The sequence below is a fragment of the Canis aureus genome, chromosome 18, assembly GCF_053574225.1.
Source record: "Canis aureus isolate CA01 chromosome 18, VMU_Caureus_v.1.0, whole genome shotgun sequence".
Lineage (NCBI taxonomy): Eukaryota > Metazoa > Chordata > Mammalia > Carnivora > Canidae > Canis > Canis aureus.
The window spans coordinates 22,411,121-22,436,047 of NC_135628.1; the positions used below are offsets into that span (position 1 = coordinate 22,411,121).

The 24,927-nt window shown below is 36.7% G+C and overlaps 1 protein-coding gene and 1 long non-coding RNA gene across 10 annotated transcripts in view; one reads left to right on the plus strand and one right to left on the minus strand.

Moving 5' to 3' along the window:
* SPMIP4 (sperm microtubule inner protein 4) overlaps positions 1-18,792 on the plus strand; it is a 34,991-nt gene extending 16,199 nt beyond the window's left edge. For all 6 annotated transcript variants that reach the window (XM_077856484.1, XM_077856486.1, XM_077856487.1 and 3 more), the window contains 7 exons: positions 3,279-3,350; positions 5,541-5,570; positions 8,606-8,787; positions 10,539-10,627; positions 14,640-14,814; positions 15,111-15,202; positions 17,907-18,792. In XM_077856484.1, the coding sequence (XP_077712610.1) occupies positions 3,279-3,350; positions 5,541-5,570; positions 8,606-8,787; positions 10,539-10,627; positions 14,640-14,814; positions 15,111-15,202; positions 17,907-18,725 (1,459 nt within the window). In that variant the 3' untranslated portion in view covers positions 18,726-18,792. The remainder of the gene's footprint in view (positions 1-3,278; positions 3,351-5,540; positions 5,571-8,605; positions 8,788-10,538; positions 10,628-14,639; positions 14,815-15,110; positions 15,203-17,906) is intronic.
* The window catches only part of LOC144288737 (uncharacterized), a 55,300-nt gene that overhangs the window by 21,800 nt on the left and 8,573 nt on the right, over positions 1-24,927 (minus strand). For all 4 annotated transcript variants that reach the window (XR_013356721.1, XR_013356719.1, XR_013356722.1 and 1 more), the window contains one exon: positions 85-244. This is a non-coding gene — a long non-coding RNA (uncharacterized LOC144288737). The remainder of the gene's footprint in view (positions 1-84; positions 245-24,927) is intronic.

Below are 24,927 nucleotides of genomic sequence, written 5' to 3' on the forward strand. Positions count from 1 at the left end.
AATTCTAACATGTAGCGAAGTTTGAGAATCACTGCCAATATAAGAAAATGCAAGCCTTTTTCATACAACTGAAAATGCGCTCACCTCCCCCAAAAGGGAAAACTCAAGAGTTTAGATGCATTAGGTCCTGCATCCAGCTCCAAGTCCAAGATCTCTGGGTGATGTTCTCCTCTCTAGTTCAGTCCTAAGCTCGTCCTCATAGTCCTCAGCTGTGCACTTAATGAAGTAAACCATCACCAATATCCTATATAGAGTAATAAGGAAATAAGGGAAAAGGATGAATGAAAAGAATTAAACTAGTTAGTACATAGAAATATAATCAATGTGTTATATGTTATAATCTTTATATATTATAATTATATATTATAATATATTAAAACATACTATATAATTATCTATATGTTAATATAATTATATATACATCCAAGTTCCCTTGCCCTCAACCAGCACCTGAGCTGGTAGGAGTTCATTACCTGGTAGAGCCCCCCTCCCCACTAGTTTTCTTCCTGAGAGATCTAGCAGTCAGTGGTTTTGCCTTTGTGAGGCTGCTCCAGTATTCTGTTAACTTTATGCCACTAGAAACAATACTAGGAGGTGTCCAAAAGATTCTTTAGAGTCTAGAAATACTCCTTTTCCCCATCATTGAATAACAGCAGTCTTCTTACTCTTGACATTCAGGATCAATCATCCCAGGCCACTTGGTATAATCCTTTCTTGCCTGTTTTCCCCAATCATAAGGAGCCCCAATGACCACATCATCAGTTCAGCTTCCAATTCAATGGAGCCAGTGTGTTTCCTGATGAAGCATTTCTCCCTTGACATCAAAACCAGCAAAACTCAAGTGGTTGAGAAGGAAGTAAATTTTTTTTCATTTTTTAAACCATCCATTCCAACTGTGGGAGAAACCATTTATTGGTCACTGGTTCAGAGCATGTGCCACACTCTTGAGAACAGCTTCAGCCACAAATGAATCATTATTAGGCTGGTCTACATTCTGTAAATATGATAAGACCAGAGTATCCTTTAAATCCAATCAGTGACATCTTTTGTGGTAAATTGAGTTCCTTAGTCAAAAGTTGTATTTTTTCAAATGGCATGCAGTGCATAAGGTAATCAGTAAGTCCACTGGTGACGTAAGTGGCAGACGTAGAGTGAGAAGGAAAGGGAAATCCATCTAAGTATCTACTCATGTGGGGATAAATCATCTCTTTCATGATGGAAGGGGTCCCGTGTAATCAGCCTCCCACCAGCTGGCTCACTAGTACACCCAGGGAGATTTTTCTCTATGAAATACGTAGGTTTAGTAACTTCTGCTGGCAAACTCAGATGTGGCCAGGTCAGTTTGATGAGAAGTTCATGTTGCTGAATCTATTCATAATTTCTGCCCTGCCTCCATGATAACTTAGTTTATGAAGCCACGGAGCAAGCACTGGAGTAACTGAAGAAAGCCAGACTGCTGGTCACTTAAGCTACCTAATTATGAAGCACATCCTCAACTATAGGGCTCTCTTGGTTAGCATTCTTGTGGGGTAAAAATAACCTTCACACTCTAGGACCACTCTCGGGGGATGAAAAAGCAAGTTTTCGAGAATCTGTCTTGGGTTGATGAGATAAAAGATAAGTATTTAAAAGATACTAGGAGCCCCAAGTGACAGTTGAGTCCTACAATGTATATTAAAACATTACAAGCACCAAAAGTGAAGGCTAATGTAAGCTATGAACTTTAGGTGAAAATGATGTAGGTTCATCAGTTGTAGCAAATTTACCAGTCCGGTGGGAGATGTTAATAATGAGGGAGGCTAAGCATGTGTGGGGATAAAGGGTACACTTTATAAAGGGAAATCTCTCTACCTTCTCTCAACTTTGCTGTGAACCTAAAACTGCTCGAAGAAAAATAAGTCTTTCTAAAAAGAAACCAAACACAAGGTCTAGTTTCGTTTGACCACTACCCCACCAATCCCAGTTTCCTTCCTAAAGGGAATCACAGCTACCACTTTGGTATGTCTACTTTCATACCTTTTGTTACACAATTACATAATTATTCATGTACCCACTGGAAATAAATGTATTATATTGTTTATGTGTGGAATCACTGGATATATAGTTGTAGGCAACTTGGTTCTTTTTTCTCTGTATAATCTAGAGACTGTAAACACAGATCTATCTAATTCTCTTTGTGTTCAACAACATAGATGCTAAAGATTAATAGTTCATAAACTATTTAGCCATTTTCATATTGTTTTCCTTTACTTTTTGGCATTAACTATATGTAATGAATATTCTTGTATGGGCCTCCTTGAGCTCATACACAAATGTTTCTCTAGGGAAAATCCTAAGTGAAAGTTACGGGTCATAATATATGAATATTTTCAATTCTAGAACAATAGCCTAAATGCTTTATATTCTCATGGTAGAATGTAAAAGTATCCATTTCCCCATACTCTTGGCCAACTGTGTTATATTATCAAACTATAATTTTGCTCTAATAAGTATAAAGGTTATCTTGGTTATCAGAATGCATTTCTCTGGTTGAGTACTTATGTTTATGTTTTCTTATGCATGGAAAATATACATAAGACATTCACATTCTCTTTTCTGTTCTTATTTTTTGCCCATTTTTATTATCTTTAGTTATAGATTATTAGTTATATTCTAGATAATCCTTTATATATCTTTATTGCAAAAATTTCTTCCAAACTTTGCTTTGAGCTTTTTTATTCCATCCTATCTTCAAAAGTTTTTCTTCTGATGTTATCAAATTTCCTTTTGGATTTTGAGTTTAAAAGAAAAATCTAAGTTAAAATGTTTTCCCCACCACATGGGACGCACCTGTGTGGCTCAACCTGTTACACATCAGACTCTTTATTTCAGTTCAGATCATGATCTCAGGATTGTGAGATTGGTCCTGAATCGGGCTCTGCCCTGGGCATAGAGCCTGCTTAAGAAAAAAAAGTTTTCCCTACCATGAAGAAAAAAACATAATTTTTGTATATTTTCTTTTGATATTTGTATGTTTTTCTCAATTCTTTACATTTTTAATCGATCTGAAATTATCTTTAAACATAGGATGAAATAGAAATCTACTTTTCTTAAATGGCTAGGGAATCTTTCCTGTATTGTTTATTGAAAAGTAAATCCTTTTCCACTAATTTAAAATGCCACTTTTTCATATACTAAATTTCCATATATACATGATTGTATTAGTCTATTTGTCTTTTACTATCTGCTCATCACTATGTTCATTTGAAAAGATGTTCTATTTAATCTTTTCTTTACAGAAAACTTCCTATTGAACAATACTATTATTTGACGCAGAATAAAAAAAGTGACATCTATGGAAATGATTCTTTGTAAGTTTGGGATTTCTTTTCCTTATATTGGACCAAATAACTTTCTTAAGTAAAAATGAGTTATATGAGAAATATAAAATCCCCAAAATGGGAACTTTTAGAAAAACAAGTATTCTTTAACAGGGATCATTAATAATAGAAATCAAGACCAAAGAAACAAAAATAAAACAATAAACCAAAACCCACTAACAGTTTGTGACATTTAAAAAGAAAAAAATACAAAATACAGAATAGCAATGTTCAAAGGAATTCACACAAGTCACCTGGGTCCATTTCTCTGCCTTTGACCTAGTTAGTCTAGTAAGAATCCATTAAATTTCTTAAAAGGTTCATAGGAAATGCTCCAGCAGCTCTGCATAATTTTTTCATCAAGATTTATGAGGACAGGGCATGCCTGGGTGGCTCAGCGGTTGAGCATCTGTCTTCAGCCCAGGGCGTGATCCTGGAGACCCGGGATCGAGTCCCACGTCGGGCTCCCTGCATGGAGCCTGCTTCTCCCTCTGCCTATGTCTCTGCCTGCCTCTCTCTCTGTGTCTCTCATAAATAAATAAATAAAATCTTAAAAAAAATATTTATGAGGACAGAGGTTCATTATGACAATCTACAAATAATTTGTACTAAAATTACTAAGTCTCCTTTTTAGATAAGGAATACTTTTTAATTTATCCTTTGCTTAGAGGAATTATTTTCTAGTATAATATTTTTTCTTCTTTGAAACAATTTGGTGTATAATTACAAAAGCATACTTTTTAATTTTCAGATAAAAATAAAATACTGACAACACGGAAGTAACAATGAAAATATCACCTCTTTAACTATTAGAATGGTCAGGAATCTGCTTTTAGGAAGGATGTTAATATAGAGTTCAGCCACGAGAGGGAGCCCAAAAGACATGAATTCTGTAGTTGTGAGGCCCTGTTTGTTTATTCCTTTGGGATCAGTAAACTTGGAAAAGTAAATGCAGAGTGCAGCAGTAAAATAATGGACTCGTTCACATCAAGGAACTGGTCTCAATGAGCATTTTTAATTTTCATTCAACCTTTCAAACGCTCAATTTTTTAAAAAATTCTTTTTTTTTATTTTGAATCAGATTTTAGGTATATACTTGTCAATATCATAGCTTAATTTGTCATATGAGAAAAATTTCAGATGCTGATTTCATATTTCATAGCCTATCTAGTAACTCAAGACCCCCTGGATTCTTCATATTCATTGCCCCCCACCTCTTCCCCAACTCAACCACAAATATAACTGGAAGACATGTTTGCGTTTTTGTTTTTTAATTTCAAGCCTACAAACTTGGGAGTCCAAATAAATATATAAACCTTAAAATTAATGCGAATTATGTGTTTATAATACACTGTAGACTCAGAAAATTATAAGGCTTATATACCACTTTCTGAATAAACATGTACAAATTAAACCTTATAATCCTTTTTATAGATTTTTGCTATCAACAGGTATCACTGTATTTATTTTTCATGCCTGAAATATTTCAGAAATGTCTGCATCAGCTGAAACTAAGTGTTGAATCCAACAAAAGTAGGTGACAGTCCTTCTCGCATGTGGACTTTGTTCCCGGGCTACAGTATTATTTCTTGGCAGGCAGGGCTCAGAGTAATTAGTAAGTACACAACTTTCAAATGAGCTGATTCAGAAAAGCCAGGCCTCCAGGAACTTGTTCAATTTTGTTCTAGCCTTTCTGGCATCTAGGCAGTATTTACTATCACTAGAGATCAGCAATCCTGAGCAAAGGGACAAAGCACACATAGTACTTATATATCTTGCCCCATCAGGACACACTCGGGTCACCTTAGGTCATGTAATTGCACCACATGCATGGTGTCAGGCTGCCACAGAGCACTTTGGCTATTGCCTGATTACGAGGGTGAATGTCAGAACCAAAACCATGGTATTGTTAGAAACAGTCAGTTTTGCACATGCGCTGCAAGTAGGAAATGCAAATGGGTGCTGAATGGGACTGAAGTTAGATTGGTCGCTAAAACTGAGATGTGAGGACATCCTATCTCTCTATCCGGTCAATATTCAGTGTTCCAGAACATCAATTGAGAATATTATCTTAAAGACACTGTAGTTTGAAAATGAGATACATCACTATTCTTCTAATAGGAACATATGCTTTTAAAAATCTTTAATATAAATGGGGATTTATTTCCGTTTTTATTCTAGGATGCCCAAACCACCTAATTCAACAGTAGCGTAAGTATATACTTACATTTTCCTTTCCTGTTATAATCAAGAAAAGAAATATTGGCAATCTCTATGTCTCAGTGTGAGGATAAATGTGCCTTTTTATGAAAGATTTTTATTTTTAACAAGTGGGGGGAGGAGGCTGGTTAATTATATAATACCTTGCTAGGCTTTTTTAAATAAATTTTTTAAATTAAGTACAGTTTAAATTTACAGAATTATTTGAAAAATAGTACAGAGTTCCTATATATCTCATACCCAATCTCCTATTAACATCCTATATTAGTATGGTATATTTGTCACAATTCATGAGCCAATACTGATGCATTACCTTTAACTAAAATCCATACTTTATTCAGATTTTAACAAAAATAACCTTTGTAATACATACAAAATTTTTAATGAAATCTCATATGAGATTCCTCAAGACATAGAGTCCATAGCTCACAGGTCTTCAAGTAAAATATGCTTTGCTAAATCATTGCCAGATATAACTTAATATTATCAACCAGGAAATAGTTTCTAGAATCTGAGGGGAAAAATATTTCTGCCTCAATCCCAAATGATCAGAATTAATCAGGGCCTCTCCCTGCCTTCCTAACTTCTACCTTTTATCCCTTCTTCACAAAGCCAAAATCCTGACTACAGGTTTACAAAATCAGAAGGATCCAATAAAATCATTTTGCAAATTGACTTCCTATCAAGGGGACCAATCCCTAGGGGGTAAAAAAATGGCTTTTAAAATTTTTGTTGTTCTTTTTTTGTGATTTAACATGATCTTGGCCTTTAGAATTTGTCTTCTAAATTAAGAAGTCAATCTCTACTCTCTGGTCATGTCTTTGTGATGAGAACAAGATACAACGAAAACCAATGTAATGGCCTTTTCAGGAAGTCCTTACCAACATCAGATTATTAGAAGATGGGGCCACCCTGCCCTGACCTCTGGGAACATGCTAGTAGCATTTAGCTTGTTGAATGATCCTCTGATAAAGATTACAGATAAAGCAGTTAGCAGAGGCCTGGCACATAAATGCTTTATTGTTGTTGTATTTATTGTTGGGGTTAACAATATTTCAAGGCAACCTCCTCGGAGTATAATTCCTATTCATGCAGTAGTTACAATGTCTCAGGACCTCCCACTGAGATATTTTGTAGGGAACATTAGACAAAGGTGACTATTTTGTGAAATCTCCATACCACATTTCCTTTAACTGCATCAAGTCTGTGGGAAATGGTATTGGAAGTTTAAAAATTAATCCCTTATTGATTTCTCATTCCCACTGATTCTTACGTCTTTGCTCAATCTGATACATACTGGGAAAAATTCAAGAGAACCAGGATGAATCTTCTTCCCAGATAAGTTAACTAGCACATACTGAGACAATCATTAGACTCTATTTACTAGGTCATTCTTTCTGGTATGTTTTGTGACTAAATCTCTCTGACTGTTGGACAATATTTGAACCCCTGCCTTTCTCATTCCATTCTTCACTTCTCATTCTGGGAATGAAGATCTCCATTCTTCAAAGAGTGAGTTTCTATTGTTCTTGCCTAGTCTCATGAAGGTGAATGAGGCAAGCCCCCAAGGCTCTGAAAGTATAAGAACTTCCTCTAGAACACGAGCTTTTTACTAGACTTCAGTAAACTCCATCCTTTCCCGACGTAGACTGGACATGTTTCCATGAGCAAAAATGTGTTCATTCCTGTTTTATTCACACAAATAGTTTGCTCAAACTAAAAATGATCACTTACTTTTAAGCGGATTTGTAAGGGGAAGTTAACTCAAGGAAGATAGTTAACTATGGAATCCATCAAATTAGACAATGGAAATATATATTCAGAAAAAGTAGAAATCATTGTGTCTTCTATAAAATGAGGTACAGCCAGTATTTCTTCACTGAAAGCAGTTACTAGGCTAGTGTTTTTATGACCATGAGGGACAGCAGTCAGATTTGAGGAAGTCTTGATTCTGTGTTCTCATGTCATCACAGAGTTGACAACTTTGTGCCTTGTACCAAACCATGTAGTAATTGATGTGGTACTTTTTAAGCAAAGTAAATAAATCAGAGAAGTGTTTAGTGATTAGCAATAAAATGATGCTATACCCAATGCAAAAAAAAAAAAAAAAATGTGTTCAACTGAGAGAGCGTGTGACAAAGGCAGGAAAACCAAATCACTTTACACAAAAACCAAATGAACTAGCTGGCCTCATAAATGACTTTTGCTTGGAGTCAACTTTTTCTCTTATAAATCAACCTTCTTGTGGTATCTATGAGAGACAAGGAATTTGTTATGAATCTTATACTGCTAGGTATTTCAGAGAGCCCATCAAGATGCCAAGGCTGATGAATTCAGTACAGATTTGCATCATGGGCCAAGTAAGCATAGAGGCCCAGATCTGGGCCAGCTCTCACAATTTTTTTAAACCTCTGCTAGTTCTTTTAAGAACTGTTAGTTTTTCACATCATAGGAAAATTATATCCCTGTGGGGTTTTTTTTTAACTTTTTTTCCCATCAGCTAGTATACTAGCTATTTTTGGCTTTTTGATTTCCAAAGAGTACTGTGTACATAAACGGGCAGTATATTTTGTTGACTGCTTAAAAGAAACAGATGGCCTGGGTTGAAAAGTTCAATGCAAGATGGTTAGAGATCACTTTGCATACTGAATGCCCAAAATGATCCCATAAAATAAAGTACAGGGACCCTCTTAAAATAAGAGGTAGGAATTGAAAGCAACTAGAAATTCTTCCTATAGCATTCTAAAAACTATACATTTCATGTTGTGAAAATTATTCACAGATAAAGAATTCAGTATGATTTATTTTAAAAATTAATTTGTCTAGCAAAGTTAAGAAAATTTCACGTTTAACGGAATACATTCTACCAGAAAGCTAACTCCATGAGTATAGGGACTTTGTTTCACTGTCATATCCTCAGGGATTAGAACAGTACCTACCACAAAGAAGAATCCCAATAAATACTTGATTAATTTTTTCAATTGCACTTCTTTCTATTCTGTTTTGTTTGCTCAACTAAATCTCAGAGAAATCTGTTCTTCATATCCAATTGAACACCCGTACCACACACACATCTCACGTGGTGCCATGTTCCCGACCTTTACCTCACCTAAGGATCTCTACACCGGCATTAAAGCCCGAAACCAACAGCCATTTCCTCCCACTGTACCAACAAAGGCTTATGATACAACGATTTTGAAAACAAGAGGTAAAATGTGATTTGATATCAGAACAGTATTGATTCTTCTCATATTTGAATTTTATTCAATAATAAAATTAAAGAAAGTAGGGCAGAGAACTCAAGTCACAAAAGTGTGACCCACCAGTAGATTATGAAAGTTGTTCTTAACTGTGGCCACACTTTAGAATCATCCAGGGCCCTAACCACAGACTAAGTAAATCAGATTCTCTGCATGTGTGCTTAGCTTTTCTTCTTTATATAGAGTCTCTCCCATGGTAGAATCAGAAACCAGGCATTATAGAATTATTTTTATTATTCTTCCTGTATTGCCTATTTTTATTTCCTTCCTGTTCTCTCTTATGGTTTAGCTTTTAAAGATTTCACCCTAGCTCAGGTGATCAGCACAACAATGATATTTGGCCCAGAGCATCAGGGTCTAGATACGGGTATAGTAGTTGTGATGAAATTGAAAGACTGTCATTGAAATAAGACTCAGAAGATAATGGAAACAGTTTGTTTAGGTCCCCTTAACACTTGGGGCATCTTCTTCAGATGCAGGCCTTGGAGTCTTTCCAGATGTGTTTTATTAGGACCGTAAGGCCATACACTAATCATCAAGACTCTCCCACACTAGATACCTTAAAACAGAGGAGAAACCTATGGAGACAGATTGAAGGTCCTAGAGAAAAGGTAACTGAAGGTGACAGAACAGGTGCATGGTAGGTAGAGAAAACCATCTGTTGAATGAATTTAAGCTGTGAGATAGGCAAGACCCAAGAACTGTCCTATAAATGCAGTTTCTCGGTATATAAATATTTGGACCCAAATGTTTGCCATCATCAACATCAGCTTCAGTACCTTATTAGGAGACAGTAACAATTTGAGAGACATAATCATGGAGTGTTTAAGAACTATGGAGTCAGACTGCATGGGTAGGATTCTCGCTCTACCACTCACCGTGAAACATAGCAAAGTCCCTCTTAGAGGACTTTAAAAGGATAAGTTTGTTGTAATAACCCTTATAAAATATCTTTCCAAAAACTACTACTGCATTAGTATTTCTACTCTCCTTTTTTTTTTTTTTACACTTACTTTAACTCTTCTTTAACAGAAATTGATAGTATGTGGATTAAGAGTGCAGGCCTAGTACCAGATTGCCTGAGTTTGAATTACTCCACTTAACTAGCTGTGTGATCTTGGGCAAATTGCTTACTTTCTTTGTGCTTCAGTTTCATTCATTAAAGTGGAAATTATAGTACTTTCCTCATTGTAATGTGATGATGTATATAAAACACATAGTACAGCACTGGCATATGGTAAATGTTCAATAAATGCCAGCCTTTGTTCTTATTACATATAAGGATGGATGTACAGAGCATTATTTAATGTGGAACTTATTATAGGGCCCGAGGAGGCCATGCTGTGTTTGATAAAGCTTATCAAACTACCACTAATACCTAAGACGGTATAATCTTTAAAATGTTCTCCTTCAGTGCCTTTTTGGTAAGCAAGTGTTAATTCCATTTCTTGATATTTAGTCAGAGAAAGCCCAAATCAAGTAGTATAGAAATGTATTTGCCAAGCCTTCAGAGACCAGAAAGAGGATCCAGGAAAATTTAAATTTAAAAGTGATGACTTACCTAAGAATCCCTTTCATTAATCAGAGAGGTGCAGTACAGGGCTAGCATCTTATTTCTATTTCTTGCACCCCAGAACTCTATTCATAGAAAACTATTCTTGCATATTACAGATAACAGTGCTTTTCCTGAAAATTTCAGGTAATCCTTACAGATACGAACTGCTTGATTTTCCAATGGATTCAAAAAAGAAAGCCTTGACTTGGCCAGGTCAGGGTGTATATTATGATGTAAGTATCTTTTAAACTGTGTTTTTAAAACAAAGTTTAAAAATGTTTTCACACTATACGTTTATAAAAACCCCAAAGATGGATTGTTTTATTTTCTATCTGGTTAAAAAAACCTTGAGATTTTGACCATAATTCACATGTTTTTGTTTTCTTAGTTGATTTCACATACTTTGGCAGTTATGTAACATTTCCACAACTATAACAAAAAAGGTTCCCACACTGAAAGAAGGTGGAGGGCTGCATTTCACTATGTATCCCCCAACTCTATTCTTATAATTCATAGTATATTAACTACAAATATACACAGGTCCCCTCAGGGACCTCTTCTCACTGGCCATTTCTAGCCATTACCAAGCCAATGAGAACACTCCTTTTCCTTTTATAATTGGCAAACAAATTGATTAAAATACTTTGGCTGTTTTTGTCATTACCTCCCCAAGTGGCCAAAGATTTTTAAAAAGGTTTTCTGTCTAATAGCCAGGAGATATATTTTTGGAACTATTTAAGATTTTTATTCTATTTCTCAAGAACTCAACTCTTAGTTTTTGCAATATGAAAATACTCTTTAGGATAAAATCTACCTTAGGATCATCTTATTTTTTGAAAAAGTGTGAGGGAGTCGGGGGTGTGCAGAGAAACAGAGACAACCTTAAGCAGGCTCAACTCAGAGCCCAACACAGGGGCTCAATCTCATGACCTGAGCCAAAATCAAGATTCAGATGCTTAAAAATTTTTTGATAATTAAAAAAAAAAAGAGATGCTTAACCAACTGAGCCACTCAGGTGCCCCTTGTAATCATCTTTTGAGTAAGATGAGCTATAATAACCACAGAGGTCAAATGCCATAAACCTCTACCTTTGACTAGAGTATTTTAACAAACCATTTTCAGAGCCTAACTGAACCTACTATCCAATTTTCCTTAACTGTAAATATTTGGAAAGAACTTTGGGTTTCCTTGGAAAGAGCATCCACTCATATCACCCTTACAGAGGAGTGTGGTTTCTTTCTTGAACCATCTGCCATATTTCTAATGTACAGTCCCCATCCCCCTCCTAGAGATACATTCCTCATTCCTAAAACAGTTCTGTCTCTGCACAAAAGCATCCATAACCCATAATCCACATTCACCCTCAACTAACCACAATGAATTTGGCAAGGACACAGGTACCTTCTTTAGAAATGTAACATCTTATCAAATAATTGGCTGCCCACAGTTCACCTCTCCTTCACCACCAGCACCCTGGACCCCACCCCCTACTTGCTCATCTCCAGCAACAACTAACGTATCCAGAATGAGAAATAAACTGGTGGGTTTCTGCTCTACCCTGCATGTTTCCCCATTTATGGTCTCACCCACCCCTCCACTTTCCCTCCTCCAACTCAGGCAGCCTTTCCTCCCATTGTGCATCCTCTTCTCCCTTGAACTCTTTCTTCCCAAGACCTAACTAGATACCAAAGGAAAATATCTCTGCCAGTCTTTCATTTCTTATTTACACCCTCTCTCCTTTGTGCTATGTTTCATATGTAAATGAAAAAAATTCTTAATCACAACTTCTTAATGTAAAAATGATGCTGATACAAAAGAATTAAGTGAAACACGACCCACTAAGGAACCAGTGTTCCTAGAACTAAGCTCTCCAGAAGGGCAAAGGGGTCTCCAAAATAAACCTGTTCTTGTTTTCCTATTAAACCTGATTAAGCCCCATCATTCAAGACTAAAAACAACAACAAAAACTATATTTAATTTCTTGTTTTTTTTTTTAATGTGTTACAACAATATTAATCTCTGTTATTTTGTGGCAACTTACAGAGTTTTGGTAGTTACCACGGGGCCCTTAGAAATTTGCACATACTTTGCATGTAATAGTTATTCAGTAAATGTTTACTAAGCAACTTATGAGTTATATAGATTTTATGGGCTACCTAGGAGTATAACTATAATTTATATGGTACTACTCTGAAAATGTATTTCAAATTTAAAACAACCAATATCACTGTAGATTGGAGTGTCTGCCTAAATAGTAACATCTCAGGAACCGGAATTCCTTCCTGCTTTTGTACTTCTATTGCATATCAGACACAAATGTCACCCTGTGAATAGTACATTTAACCAATGAATTCCTATTGAGTGGATGATCACCAGCAGCCACTCTCTCATTGTCCTCTTAGAATAGCATTACCTTAACATACTGAAAATTAGCCAGCTCTCCACTCTCAAATATTCCTGACTCTTTAAACTCTTCTCAAGACACCAGAGGTTACAGTAAAATCTCAAATCTCCCATTTCCTTCCTCTGCATTTCAGTAGGTCACTGCTGTTATTTAAGCTAGATCAAGACACAGGATTAATCCAGCCCCTTGAAACAGTATTTGGGGAAAAAAAAAAAAGTCCTTATTTCTAAACTATCTTTGCAAATCATGATCAAGATAAGGAGAACAGGGATCCCTGGGTGGCGCAGCGGTTTGGTGCCTGCCTTTGGCCCAGGGCGCGATCCTGGAGACCCGGGATCAAGTCCCACATCGGGCTCCCTGCATGGAGCCTGCTTCTCCCTCTGCCTGTGTCTCTGCCTCTCTGTGTGTGTGTGTGACTATCATGAATAAGTAAATAAAATCTTAAAAAAAAAAAAAGATAAGAACAAAGAATAAGCAAGCCACGTATTTGCTAAAGGTTTATAGAGGTGGTTACTTAATACATGAAACAGTCTTCTGTCTAGTGTCTTTTACCATGACTATTCTATATATGGAAAATGGGGATCATTCAAACTTCATAGGGTTGCTATATTCAGCATCACCCTGAAATCCAGAATCATTTGAAGGCCCCATGCCTTAGGGCTCAGCTCTAGCTTCCTCTGGCTGTGCCCCTCCCCATGGCGCAGGATGTTTATGGGAACAAGAGGTTAAGTCCATCTAGAACCCATGCTCCCCAGTCTCCCAATTCCAGCCTGATGTCGAACTGCAGAAAATCTTTACAAAATGGCTCTGAACCCAGTACTCAGGCCCTTGTAGGGTATCTTTCTAGGTCCATCCTCCTAGAGGTTGACACTGCTTCCAAGCTAGTATATACCTTTAGACCAAAGGGATGGCCAAGTGATGGCTGTTTGCTGGAAGCAGAGGTAATAGGTACAATAGATCTTGAAACTGAGGGCCAGGGTACCCTCATATCCAAGACACTTCATCATTTGAGATGGAATTGGGGGTAGGAAGAAAGCAGTAAGGAATGTTGAGGCCAAGGGCCAGCAACTAGCTCTTTGTGAACTACCATATCCCAATACACAATTAGGATAGTCTAAGAAGTCTAAATTTGAACCTGGTCTTCCAAGTTTTCATGAAGGTATTTCATCGAAGTAGGAGAATGAAACACATTTTATTTCTTTAACAGCTTATTTCCTTGATTCATAAATTAAACTAGTTAGACTAATAGAAGGTGGATTCTCCCGCTATACTCTAGCCCCAGGACCTGCAAATGTTAAGGGTGGGCCTGACCGTCAGGACAAGTGCATAGTGTTCAAGAAAGTTAATTCCATACTTTCCACTGCCATCCATATCCCTGCTCTTACTGTTCCTTCGGCCTCCCCATCTCTGCATGTCCTAAAGGCCTATTTCTGTAGTATGATATAATATGGCCTCTTGTCTCCTCCCTTCTTCTCTGTTCTGAGCCCTACTTCCCTGTTCAGATGGAATCAAACTCTTCCTCCTTAGAGTACCTTAGAGCCCTTTATATCTTTAATAAAATGTTGTTGGAGGTAGAGTATTCCGAGGGACATTTCTCCAACGTACACTATAGACAAAGTGCCTGCTAAAGCAAAAAAACTTTAGAAAAGACCTCACCATTTCTTTGATAAAATATTGTGTTTAAATATGGTTAAGTTGCAGAATACTAGTAATTAATGAAGAAAAAAATAGTATCTGACTTCAGCTTGGAATTTCCTTTACCCTTCTTCCTGCTGACATAGTGAATCAGCCCTTACTCTACTAGATGACATTAACAACAAACTCTTATGTTTATGTTCTAGTTTCCTGAATGTGTTGAGAAAAATAAGCCTGTATTCTACCCAAAACCTCCTAAAACCTTCGCTCCTAACACTTCTTTAAATTTGTGGGACCCTATTAGCTCTCTAAAAGAAGCCAACATACAAAGAAATCTTGAGAGGTCCCACTGGATCCCTTCATACACTCATGATTTTACAGGTATGAGTTTACTTTAATATGAATAAAAAGAACTAAACTGGAATACCTGGCAAATGCTGTTACAAGCTTGCATCTTCTAGTGTTTTTCCCTGTTTCTTTAATCTAAGTACTAATACAAATAAGGGTGGGTCTTAAGCTTCTCCTAGTAAGAAACTGGGAGGTAAAATTTGTTTTCAGTTTATTCATTCTAATTATATTACAAAAGGAAATGGGTAAGAGTTTTTCTATAAAAGATCATTTAAGTGTCAACCATCATTTGCTCTAACAAAGTAATAAGATGTGGTGTTTCCATTAAGGTCTGGGGCCCATGAACCCCCTTGAACTGGATGATTACCATGAAAAGGAGGTAGCAGAGTTAACTGGACAGATAGGATTTGACCCAGAGCCTGTAAGTAATTGCAGTTAACTCTCAGTTATTTAGGGGGAAGGTATCCAGGTGTTAGGCTCCTTCTTGCTTTGCCCACTTTTTCTTTGCTTCATGAGAACTGGTGACCAGGTTAGCAAAGGGAAAATTTAACTTATCTTAGAAGTTAATTCTGAATTGATTTTAATCAGTTTGAATATGCTTGTCCACTATTTCAAAGAACAGGCAGGGGTTCTTTTCCTATTCACAGCACTGGTGTTTTGTGGGGTTTTTTGAACAGATTTTCTACTAGGCTACTCTTCTAAAATTTACAAAGGAGTCACTTTAGAAATGCTTTAGTTTAATGAGATTCTTAATAAACTCTATGAAATCTTTATAGATTTGTATATCTTGTACATTTTCACTGCTTTTGAAGAGATAAAGTCTTCTTCCTGATATCTACCATAATTGAGAGTTGACTGAATTACAGTAGAAAGCCAATAAATTCTCTACAAATATCAATACAGATTTGTTAATTGGTTATGTCATTCTTTCACTGAAAGAAATGATCAAGCCCTTCTGTTGGCTTACTTAAAACATGAAATAAAATAATGTAACAGTATACATATTGTTTTATTTAGGGCCTAGATTTTATCCTATAAAACTACAAAGTCTTTAAAAACAAAACTAGTATTTTCAAAAATATAAACTGTAGAAAGACCCATAAAAAGTGACTGTAGGATATTTTAGTATGAACTCTTTTTAGACTGAACACATTTATTTTACATTGGCTTCAGTATTTCCCAAGGTGATAAAAATATATATATATCATAGTACCTTAAGTAGTTCCACAGACTGTACTTTATCACTTACTGAAGGGTTTTTCCTTTATGTTTCACTTGCAGCAAATATTCTCTAAGACTAGAAAACACTATACATATACTTATATTGTCGAGCATGTTCAGTAGCTGTCCAGATTTCCACAGATTTGATCCTGTAGGGTCCAGCCCCTCAGGAAGCAGCTTTACCATTTTTACAAAAAAAGTACATGTACAGTAATACAAAGTATACCTGTCAAGTATATTATAAACAAAATTATTCTGCAAATAAATCAACAAATTTTTATTAATAACAAGATAAAACATGCCTAAAATGGTTTAAAAGTAAGTTTTAGTGAATCTTGCTGGTCTCTAAAACACAAATAACAGACTCTGGGAAGGCATGTTTTAGTGGTAATACGATGAAATATTTTCTTATAGTAGAATGAAATAAAGATACTAAAAACTGCTTCTTGCATAAAAGGATACTGTAAAGTAGGATATGATACACCCTAGACTTTTTTGTTTGTGACAAACTTAACATAGTATTTCAGAGAGCTGAGGTTTCTTTTTTTCTTTATAGTATCTACTCAAACCTGTTAGCTAAAGGTTAAAACGTATTCATAACAGATGTTAATTCCTCCAACCCTGAGCAAATTAGGATCCAAGAAGACACTCCTAAGTCCATTTTATTTCCTAAACCCAAACTACAGTTATGATTTTCTCACCATTCTCATTTGTATTATCTCTGCTATCAATTCCATCCTTACCATCCACCCATTCTTTTTTAGTTTTTCTTCAACATATTGCCATAAAAATTTTCAAACATATGGAAGGTTGAAATAATTTTGCAATTAACATCCATAGACTAACCACCTAGATTCTACCATTAGCCTTTTGGTATACTTCTTTTATCACATAATCTATCCATCTTTCCATCCCTCCAACCATCCATCAATACTTTATTATGTTTCACGCATTTCAGAGTAAATTGCTGTCAACGGGATACTTCAGCCTTAAAAATGCAGCGTGCATAGATAGCATTGAACAGTTCAATTTGTTGCAGTTTTTCTGTTAAGGCAAAATACATACCCAATGAAATGACACAAATATAAGTATACATTCAATGAGTTTTGACAAATGCACACACTTTTGTAAGCCAACCACCTACGGATATATTGAATATTACCGCCATCCCAGAAAGTTTCCATATGCTCAACTCCTCCCTCTTCCTCCTGACCCCCTCTCCAGACATATATCTATTAATAACCTTTTAAATACACTTATTACTTTTGCAGTTACGAGGCAGGATTCACAATATTTGTCAAACATCTCAAAAAACACAGATATGACAAGCTCCCCACAGACCAGTCTCTAAGCATAGCACATCTGTGGCCTCAGCACCATCTGAGATGCTTGTTAAAAAAGCAGATTCATGAGTCCCATTGCAATACCTCTGAATCACAATCTCGAAGGATCAAGCTTAAGAATGTCATTTTCTCCGAAGCTGATTCTGATTCAACCAAGGTTTAAGAACCCCTTGGTTGGCCGAATAAAAAAGACTTTCACTGACATTTAAGCAACTGCACATAACCATTAACATCATCCATTGGGGATGACAGTTTTGCTTCAGAGATTTTTTTTATCTCTGAAAGTTTTAAAGCAAAGAGTTCCTATATAGAGGAATATTTCTATAGACAGTAAAAATATCTATCCCCTTTCCATATTAGCAAAAGCCAGTCAAAGCGAAAAACGTGTTTATTAGAGCACAAATGTCAGGGTCTATAAACAAACACTGCAATATGCACTCCTACACCCATCCTGTGTTTCCTCAGTGAAAATGGGTATGAATTTAACCTGCCATTTGTAGCAATAAACTTGCAATGCCAGATTTATTAACTGATTTTCTCCTTTTTATCCCACCACTACAGCAAGAAAAATTCCATCCTGTCTTAAAACCTTCCAGGCCCTTGGAAGGACGAACTGCTCGACTGATTCAGAACCGACGTCCTCTAGAGGCTATTGTCCAGCAAAGACAGCCCTCCTGTCCAGATTGTACCCCTAGAGTTTTGTGTACTTTTCATACCTTTGTACCCAGTTCTACAGAAATGATGGCACTTTGTGATAACACACTGGCAGGTGTCACCCATAAAAAGCAGGAAATTGAAGACAAGATTAAGCAAGAACAAAGCTTGCTATCTACCTATGCATTCCCACCTTGTTATCCAACAAAAGATCTGAATAACACTTGTGACATAAAAACGTTTCCAAAAATCACAGATACTAAAAAGATAGAAGATTTGTACTGGAGACAGCTGGCATTAAAACCCCAACATACACCTTACTGCAACCCGAACCATTACATTCCATATGAGCAATTTAAATGTGTCATAGGTGACCAGTATACTATGTGTCAAAACTCTGTTAGTCTTAGTAAGCCTAGTATTTTAGAAAGTAAACGAGATTTGGGAGCTTTTGATTTAGAACATTTTTTAAGTAAGCCAGAAGAACAGTCGTCCTTGAACACAGAAAACGAGGAAACAAGACCTATTCTGGGTTGGATTCCTAGAGCTGGAGTGGCCAAGCCTCAGACTGACCTGCTGGGGCTTAAGAACTCTTTTTCAAAAACTGGTGCACAAAAACGTTTCCATAAATCAATTCTTGAAGACCATAAAGACCTCAGGGATAAAGTGCATTCAGGGATGAAACACCAATTCTATGGCCATAATTCCTATTATTTCTATAATTGATATTCATCCTTTCCTTCAAAACCCAGCCTCTTGTAAGAAAAGTAAAAATATAACAGAATTTCTTCCATGTTGTTGGATTCTCTTTTCTAGAAGAGCCATAATAATCTTGTTAATGAAATTTATGTTTTCAGGAATTTAAATTAGGATCTTGTCTGAGGATGTTGTTCTTGATAAGTTTAAGAATTTCAATAAAATATTAGAACCAGAAAAATTTATAGTCTTTAATCTCATTTCCATATTATACTCCAAGGAAGTTCTCCAAAATCTTAAAAAACAATGTTTGACAAAGTTTACATCATTGTTTTATAAAAACGAGTATTAGAAATTCATATGCCAAATAATTGGTGGATGTCTATACAAAATACAGTACTTTAATAAAATAAGTATGTGAACACTGTCTCCTTCTGTAAATGTTTGTACAAAATAACATCAAATACTAAAGACAAAATTCACATGCCCAGTTAACTGAGAAACAGCTTTATAAACATTAACTTAAGAAATTAAATATATAGGACTTGTTTTTTTTTTTATGTAAACATGTGGGCAAAAGCTAGTAGAAAAAATGAAACCCAAAATGCTTTGCATGCATGCATCAAAGTTGGATGTTTCTTTTCCTTTAACCCTTAATAGAGAAACATAACCATTTATTTTATGCAGGAAAAAAAAAGATTTTATTGTGAAGATCTAGCAATGGCTTTAATTAATAACTGCTGAGTTCTAATTGTGGCAAGAAAGGATGTTAGTCTTCTTTGGGCTGCTAAAACAAAATACCATAAACTAGCTGGTTTACTAATAACATTTCAAGTTTAGGAAGTCCAAAGTCATAGCACTGACAGATTTCATGTCCGCTTCCTCACTGGCAACTATAACCTCACATGGTGGAAGGGGCAACGGATCTCTCTGGGGCCTCTTTTATAAGTGCACTAATCTCATTCATAAGGAATCCACCTTCATGAACTAATCACCTCCCAAAGATCCTACCTCCTAAAAAACTTCAGGGGTTAGGATTTTAACATATGAATTTGGGGGGGACATAAACCTGCAAATCAAAGCAGATGCCTGATATCAATTATTCTAAAGCCAAATATCATTTTTGGAAGGTGGCTACCAAGAGTTTAGCTAACCTTCAAATGCAAGTCAACTCATTTAATGTGCCAAAAGGCACATTTTAGACATAATTTATCATGGAAAGTTCATAAGGAATTTATAAGGAGTGTTTTGTTGAGATTTCTTTTTAATTTTTTTTAAAGATTTTACTTATTTATTCATGAGAGACACAGAGGGGCAGAGACACAGGCAGAGGGAGAAGAAGGCTCCGTATAGGGAGCCCGACCAGGACCGGATCCCAGGTCCTCAGGATCCCGCCGTAGGCCGAAGGGCCGGGACTGCCCTTTTTTTTTTTTTTTTTTTTTTTTGAGATTTCTTTTAATTTTTATGTTTCATGACCATATTCATTTAACTATACCTTCTATAAAACTATTCTGGACTAAAATTATGGAATTCTTTCCAATCTCTATTTTAGAGCATTACTTTATATTATGTTAGGTATTATGGAATACAAAAACTTACATGGTAAAATAACACTGGAGAAAACAGGGAGCAGCAAAGCCAATCACATTATTTAATCACAGGATTCTCCTTAGCCTTTTATATGAAACATATTTGGGAATGTGGGGGGTGGGGTAGGGAGGCTATATTCATTTCTCAAACAAATTTGATCCTTTTATCATAGAGGTTATCATCAGACTACAATTCTAAAGAATTCTGGAAAATGCAAGTCTGCAGTATAGGAATTGGGGGTTTTAATTGCACATTTTCCCCTGGGTTGCAGGGACACAGAATTGCATTAGGACTATGGGCATTCACTCCACCCACCTCTATGCAGAAGTAACACAGCCTTCTCTCCACACATTGATCTTAGTCACCCTCTTCAATACTCCTACCAGGATGTCAGATCTAATTCTCTGTTAAGGCCTTACTAGGTGACAGCAAATACCTATACTCCAAGTATGCTCATCATAAGCTTAATTTTGAAAAATATTTATGGAGTCTTCCAGATTAAGATATACCAAATCTATCCATCTAATTTCATTTACTCTAAAAAGCACATTAAAACTTGGTGACTTATTTTGTTTTTCTTATTGTATTTTTTGTTTGTTTTATCCTACACACAAAAGCATAAACCAGCCAGGTCATAGCGGAAACAGAGCCAAGACCTCAGGAACATTTTGGAAAAGAGATAAATGAAAGATAGATCCTAACCGACTGAAGACACTAAGAACCCTAAACTGGCAGTGGGGAAAACAGCCTGATTTACATAGTAGATTTCTCAAAAGGTTCAGGATCTCAATACCTAGAGCTTTTGGGTCCGGTAGTAAAGGCAGGGGGTGGGAGGTTGCTGAATAAGGAAGACTATTTGAGAGCTAAGACACAACTGGCTCCCTACACCCTCTCCCTGCCCTGCCCTGCCTCACTCCACAGCGCTAGACAACTGCCTTCCCTCACCCTGGCAGAAGTCTAGAGGATAATTTTCTGACGAAAGATAAAATAGGATTTCTGGCATGGAGAATACCAGGCATAGCTGAGACCTGGGTGCTGTTCTGAAACCAGGAGGAATAAGTACTTGGATCAATCAGGTCCCAGCAGGAAACAGCCCCTCAAAGGATTCCACTGAGGGGAGTTCAGTAAAGGGACAATTTACAAAGATATATGGGCAGGGTTAAAGGAACCTCCAATAGTGGGGCAGCCAGGAACCAGCAGCAGCAGCAGGAAGTCTTACCACTCCCAACCCCTTAAGAGAGGTAAGGGTCCAGTGTTACAGTGCTTCCCATTCACATACCCAATCTTTAAAAATAAAAAAGACTGTGAAGATTGTACATATCTGTGACTATACTAAAAACCTAACTAAAACTAAATTGTACACTTTAAATGGGTAAACTTATGGTATGTGAATTATAACTCAACAAAAAGATTAAAAAAGAAATTTGTGAAAGGAACACAAACTCCTTTGAAACCCTGAAACAACTGTTCTCGGGATCCCTGGGTGGCGCAGTGGTTTGGCGCCTGCCTTTGGCTCAGGGCGCGATCCTGGAGACCCGGGATCGAATCCCACGTCAGGCTCCCGGTGCATGGAGCCTGCTTCTCTCTCTGCCTGTGTCTCTGCCTCTCTCTCTCTCTCTCTGAGTGTGACTATCGTAAATAAATAAATTTAAAAAAAAAAATGTTTTTTTTAAAAAAAAAAAAAAAAAAAAAAAAGAAACAACTGTTCTCTAAAGGGAGAGACTGCATTGAAATGGGCTCCCTAATTTCTTTTTTTAAGATTTTATTCATGATAGACACACACACACACACAGAGGCAGAGACATAGACAGAGGGAGAAGCAGGCTACCCACTGGAGCCTGATGTGGGACTCGAACCCAGGACATACCCAACCAGAAGCCAGAGAGCAAGGGGGCTCAGGTGATGTAGTTCTTAGATACTAATGTACTAAGGCAAAAAAAGGTGAAAAATGGATGTAGACAGGCAAGAAGAAAATAAGCAGCAGTGATCTTATAAATGCCAACTCCTCAGAGCTAAGTGGCACAGCTTTCTTCCACTCTAGGCTACCAGAAAACCGACATACATCAACTCTCCAGGAGAGAAGAAAATTCACAGCTGGGTTGAACAAGGAAGGCCACACACTGCCCTCTTATTTTAGCTCTCATATTTAAAAGTGTCCTTTTCACGATCTACTTCATGCCACGTTGTTCACATTTCTGTATCTTTTGTTGGTGATTTTGCTATTTCAGATGGTCCCCAAGCACAGTGCTGAAGCGCTATTTAATGTCCCTAAGTGCAAGAAGTCTTTGATATACCTTACAGAGAAAATGTTTAAGTGTGTTTCATTCAGACATGAGTTCTTACACTTGACACCAAAAGTGTGATGCATAAAAGAAAAAACTGATGATATGGACTTCATTAAAACTTAAAAATTTTGCTGTGTGAGAGATCTTGTTAAGAGGATGAAAAGCTACGCTACGGACTGCAAGAAAACATTTTAAAAACCACATATCTAACAAAGGACAAACATCTAGAATATGTCAACAAATCTAAAATTCAATAGTTTAAAAAAAATCCCATCAGAAAATGGATAAAAGACAAACATTTCACCACAAAGGAAGATATACTGACGGCAAATAAACACAAGGAGGATGTTCAACACCATTAGCCATTAGGAAAGTACAAATTAAAACCACAATGAGATACCACTACACACCTGTTAAAATGACTAAATAATGAAAACACCAAATGCTGGTGAAGATGTGGAGAAACTAGATCATTCAAACATTACTAGTGAGCTCTAAAAAACAGTTTGGCAATATCGTAAAAACTAAATATGCAACTTCCATATAATCCACAAACTGCACTCCCAGACATTTATCTCACAGAAATGAAGACTTCTATTCCCACCAAAATCAGCATATGAATATTTATAGTAGCCTTATTCATAATAGTTCCAAACTGGAAACACAGATGTCCTTCAATGGATGAATGAATAAACAAAATGCAGTACATCAATACGATGAAATATTATTTTGTCATTTAAAAAAACGAAGTTCTAAAACATGTTATAATATGGATGAGCCTTGAAAACATTATATTAAGGCACAAAAGGCCACATACTATGTGATTCCATTCATACAAAAATCTAAGGTTAATCTATGGAAAGTAGATTAGTGGCTGTTCAGGGCTGGGGTTGGGACAGGGGGAGATAGAAGGATGATAATTAAAGATAAAGGTTTTTTTCTTGACATGATGAAAATGTTCTAAAGCTAATGATTGTGAAGATTAGGGCACCAGGGTGGCACAGTGGTTAAGCATCTGCCTTTGGCTCAGGTTGTGGTCCTGGAGTCCTGGGTTCGAGTCCCACATCAGGCTCCAGTGGGTAGCCTGCTTCTCCCTCTGTCTATGTCTCTGCCTCTGTGTGTGTGTGTCTATCATGAATAAAATCTTTAAAAATAAAAAAGATTGTGAAGATTGTACATATCTGTGACTATACTAAAAACCTAACTAAAACTAAATTGTACACTTTAAATGGGTAAACTTATGGTATGTGAATTATAACTCAACAAAAAGATTAAAAAAGAAATTTGTGAAAGGAACACAAACTCCTTTGAAACAGTGAAACAACTGTTCTCTAAAGGGAGAGACTGCATTGAAATGGGCTCCCTAATTTCTTTTTTTAAGATGTATTTATTTACTTGAGAGAGAGAGAACGCACCCACATGCATGACCTGGGGAAGAGGCAGAGGGAAAGAATATGCAAGCAGACTCTTGCTGACGTGGGGTTCAACCCCACAACCCATGAGATCAGGACCTGAGCCGAAAGCAAAAGTTAGACAATCAACTGAGCCACCAGGTGTCCCTGGGCAGCCCTCCCCCCGCGCCCCCCTCCCCCGCCCCGGTTATAAAAGGAATAAGAGAATACCTGACTGGCAAAGGCCAAACTCACCCCTAATGGTCAGAGGCAAAGTGGGAATGGCTATTATAATAGGTAGGGTAATCAGAGCAGTTTGATACAGAGGGATATTTGGCAGTGGCTAACTGTTCTTGGGATACTTAGGACCAAAACAGATAAGCAGGACAGATAAGGTCTGTACGATCTGCATAACCAAAAAAAAGTTAAAAAGTTACAATAACCAAAAATAATCCAACCAGTCACCAAAAGAGACAAAATCTCTTGCCAAAACTCAGACTTAAGTCACGATTCTTAAGTACAATTAATGAGGGTGAAATTGATTAATTAATAAGGTAAGAACCTGCAAATAACAAGGATCCATTCTAAATCTTCCACCTAGCTTTTCACAAAGGGATCCACTAATCCCTTGGGACCCAGAAGACCACCATGATCTACTTGTCAGAGGAGAGAGGTTCGGCCAGCTTTACCCCAGTTTGCCTCCTGGTGGAGCCAAAGGAACACAGACATGCTATAGCTATTTCCTCAGTTCTTGAGTGTATCCTTGGAACAGATACACTTAGCAACTGGCATAACATTGCTGTGGCTCCCTAACCCACTAAATAAGAAAAAGCCCAGTGGAAGTATCTGAGGACCTTCTCCCATGTGTTCCCCACCCCTGCAAAATAAAGTTAATAACACATTTAGGGGAAGGAGGTAAAGAGAGCAGAAAGGTATCAATCTCACCATCAAAGACTTGAAAAATCC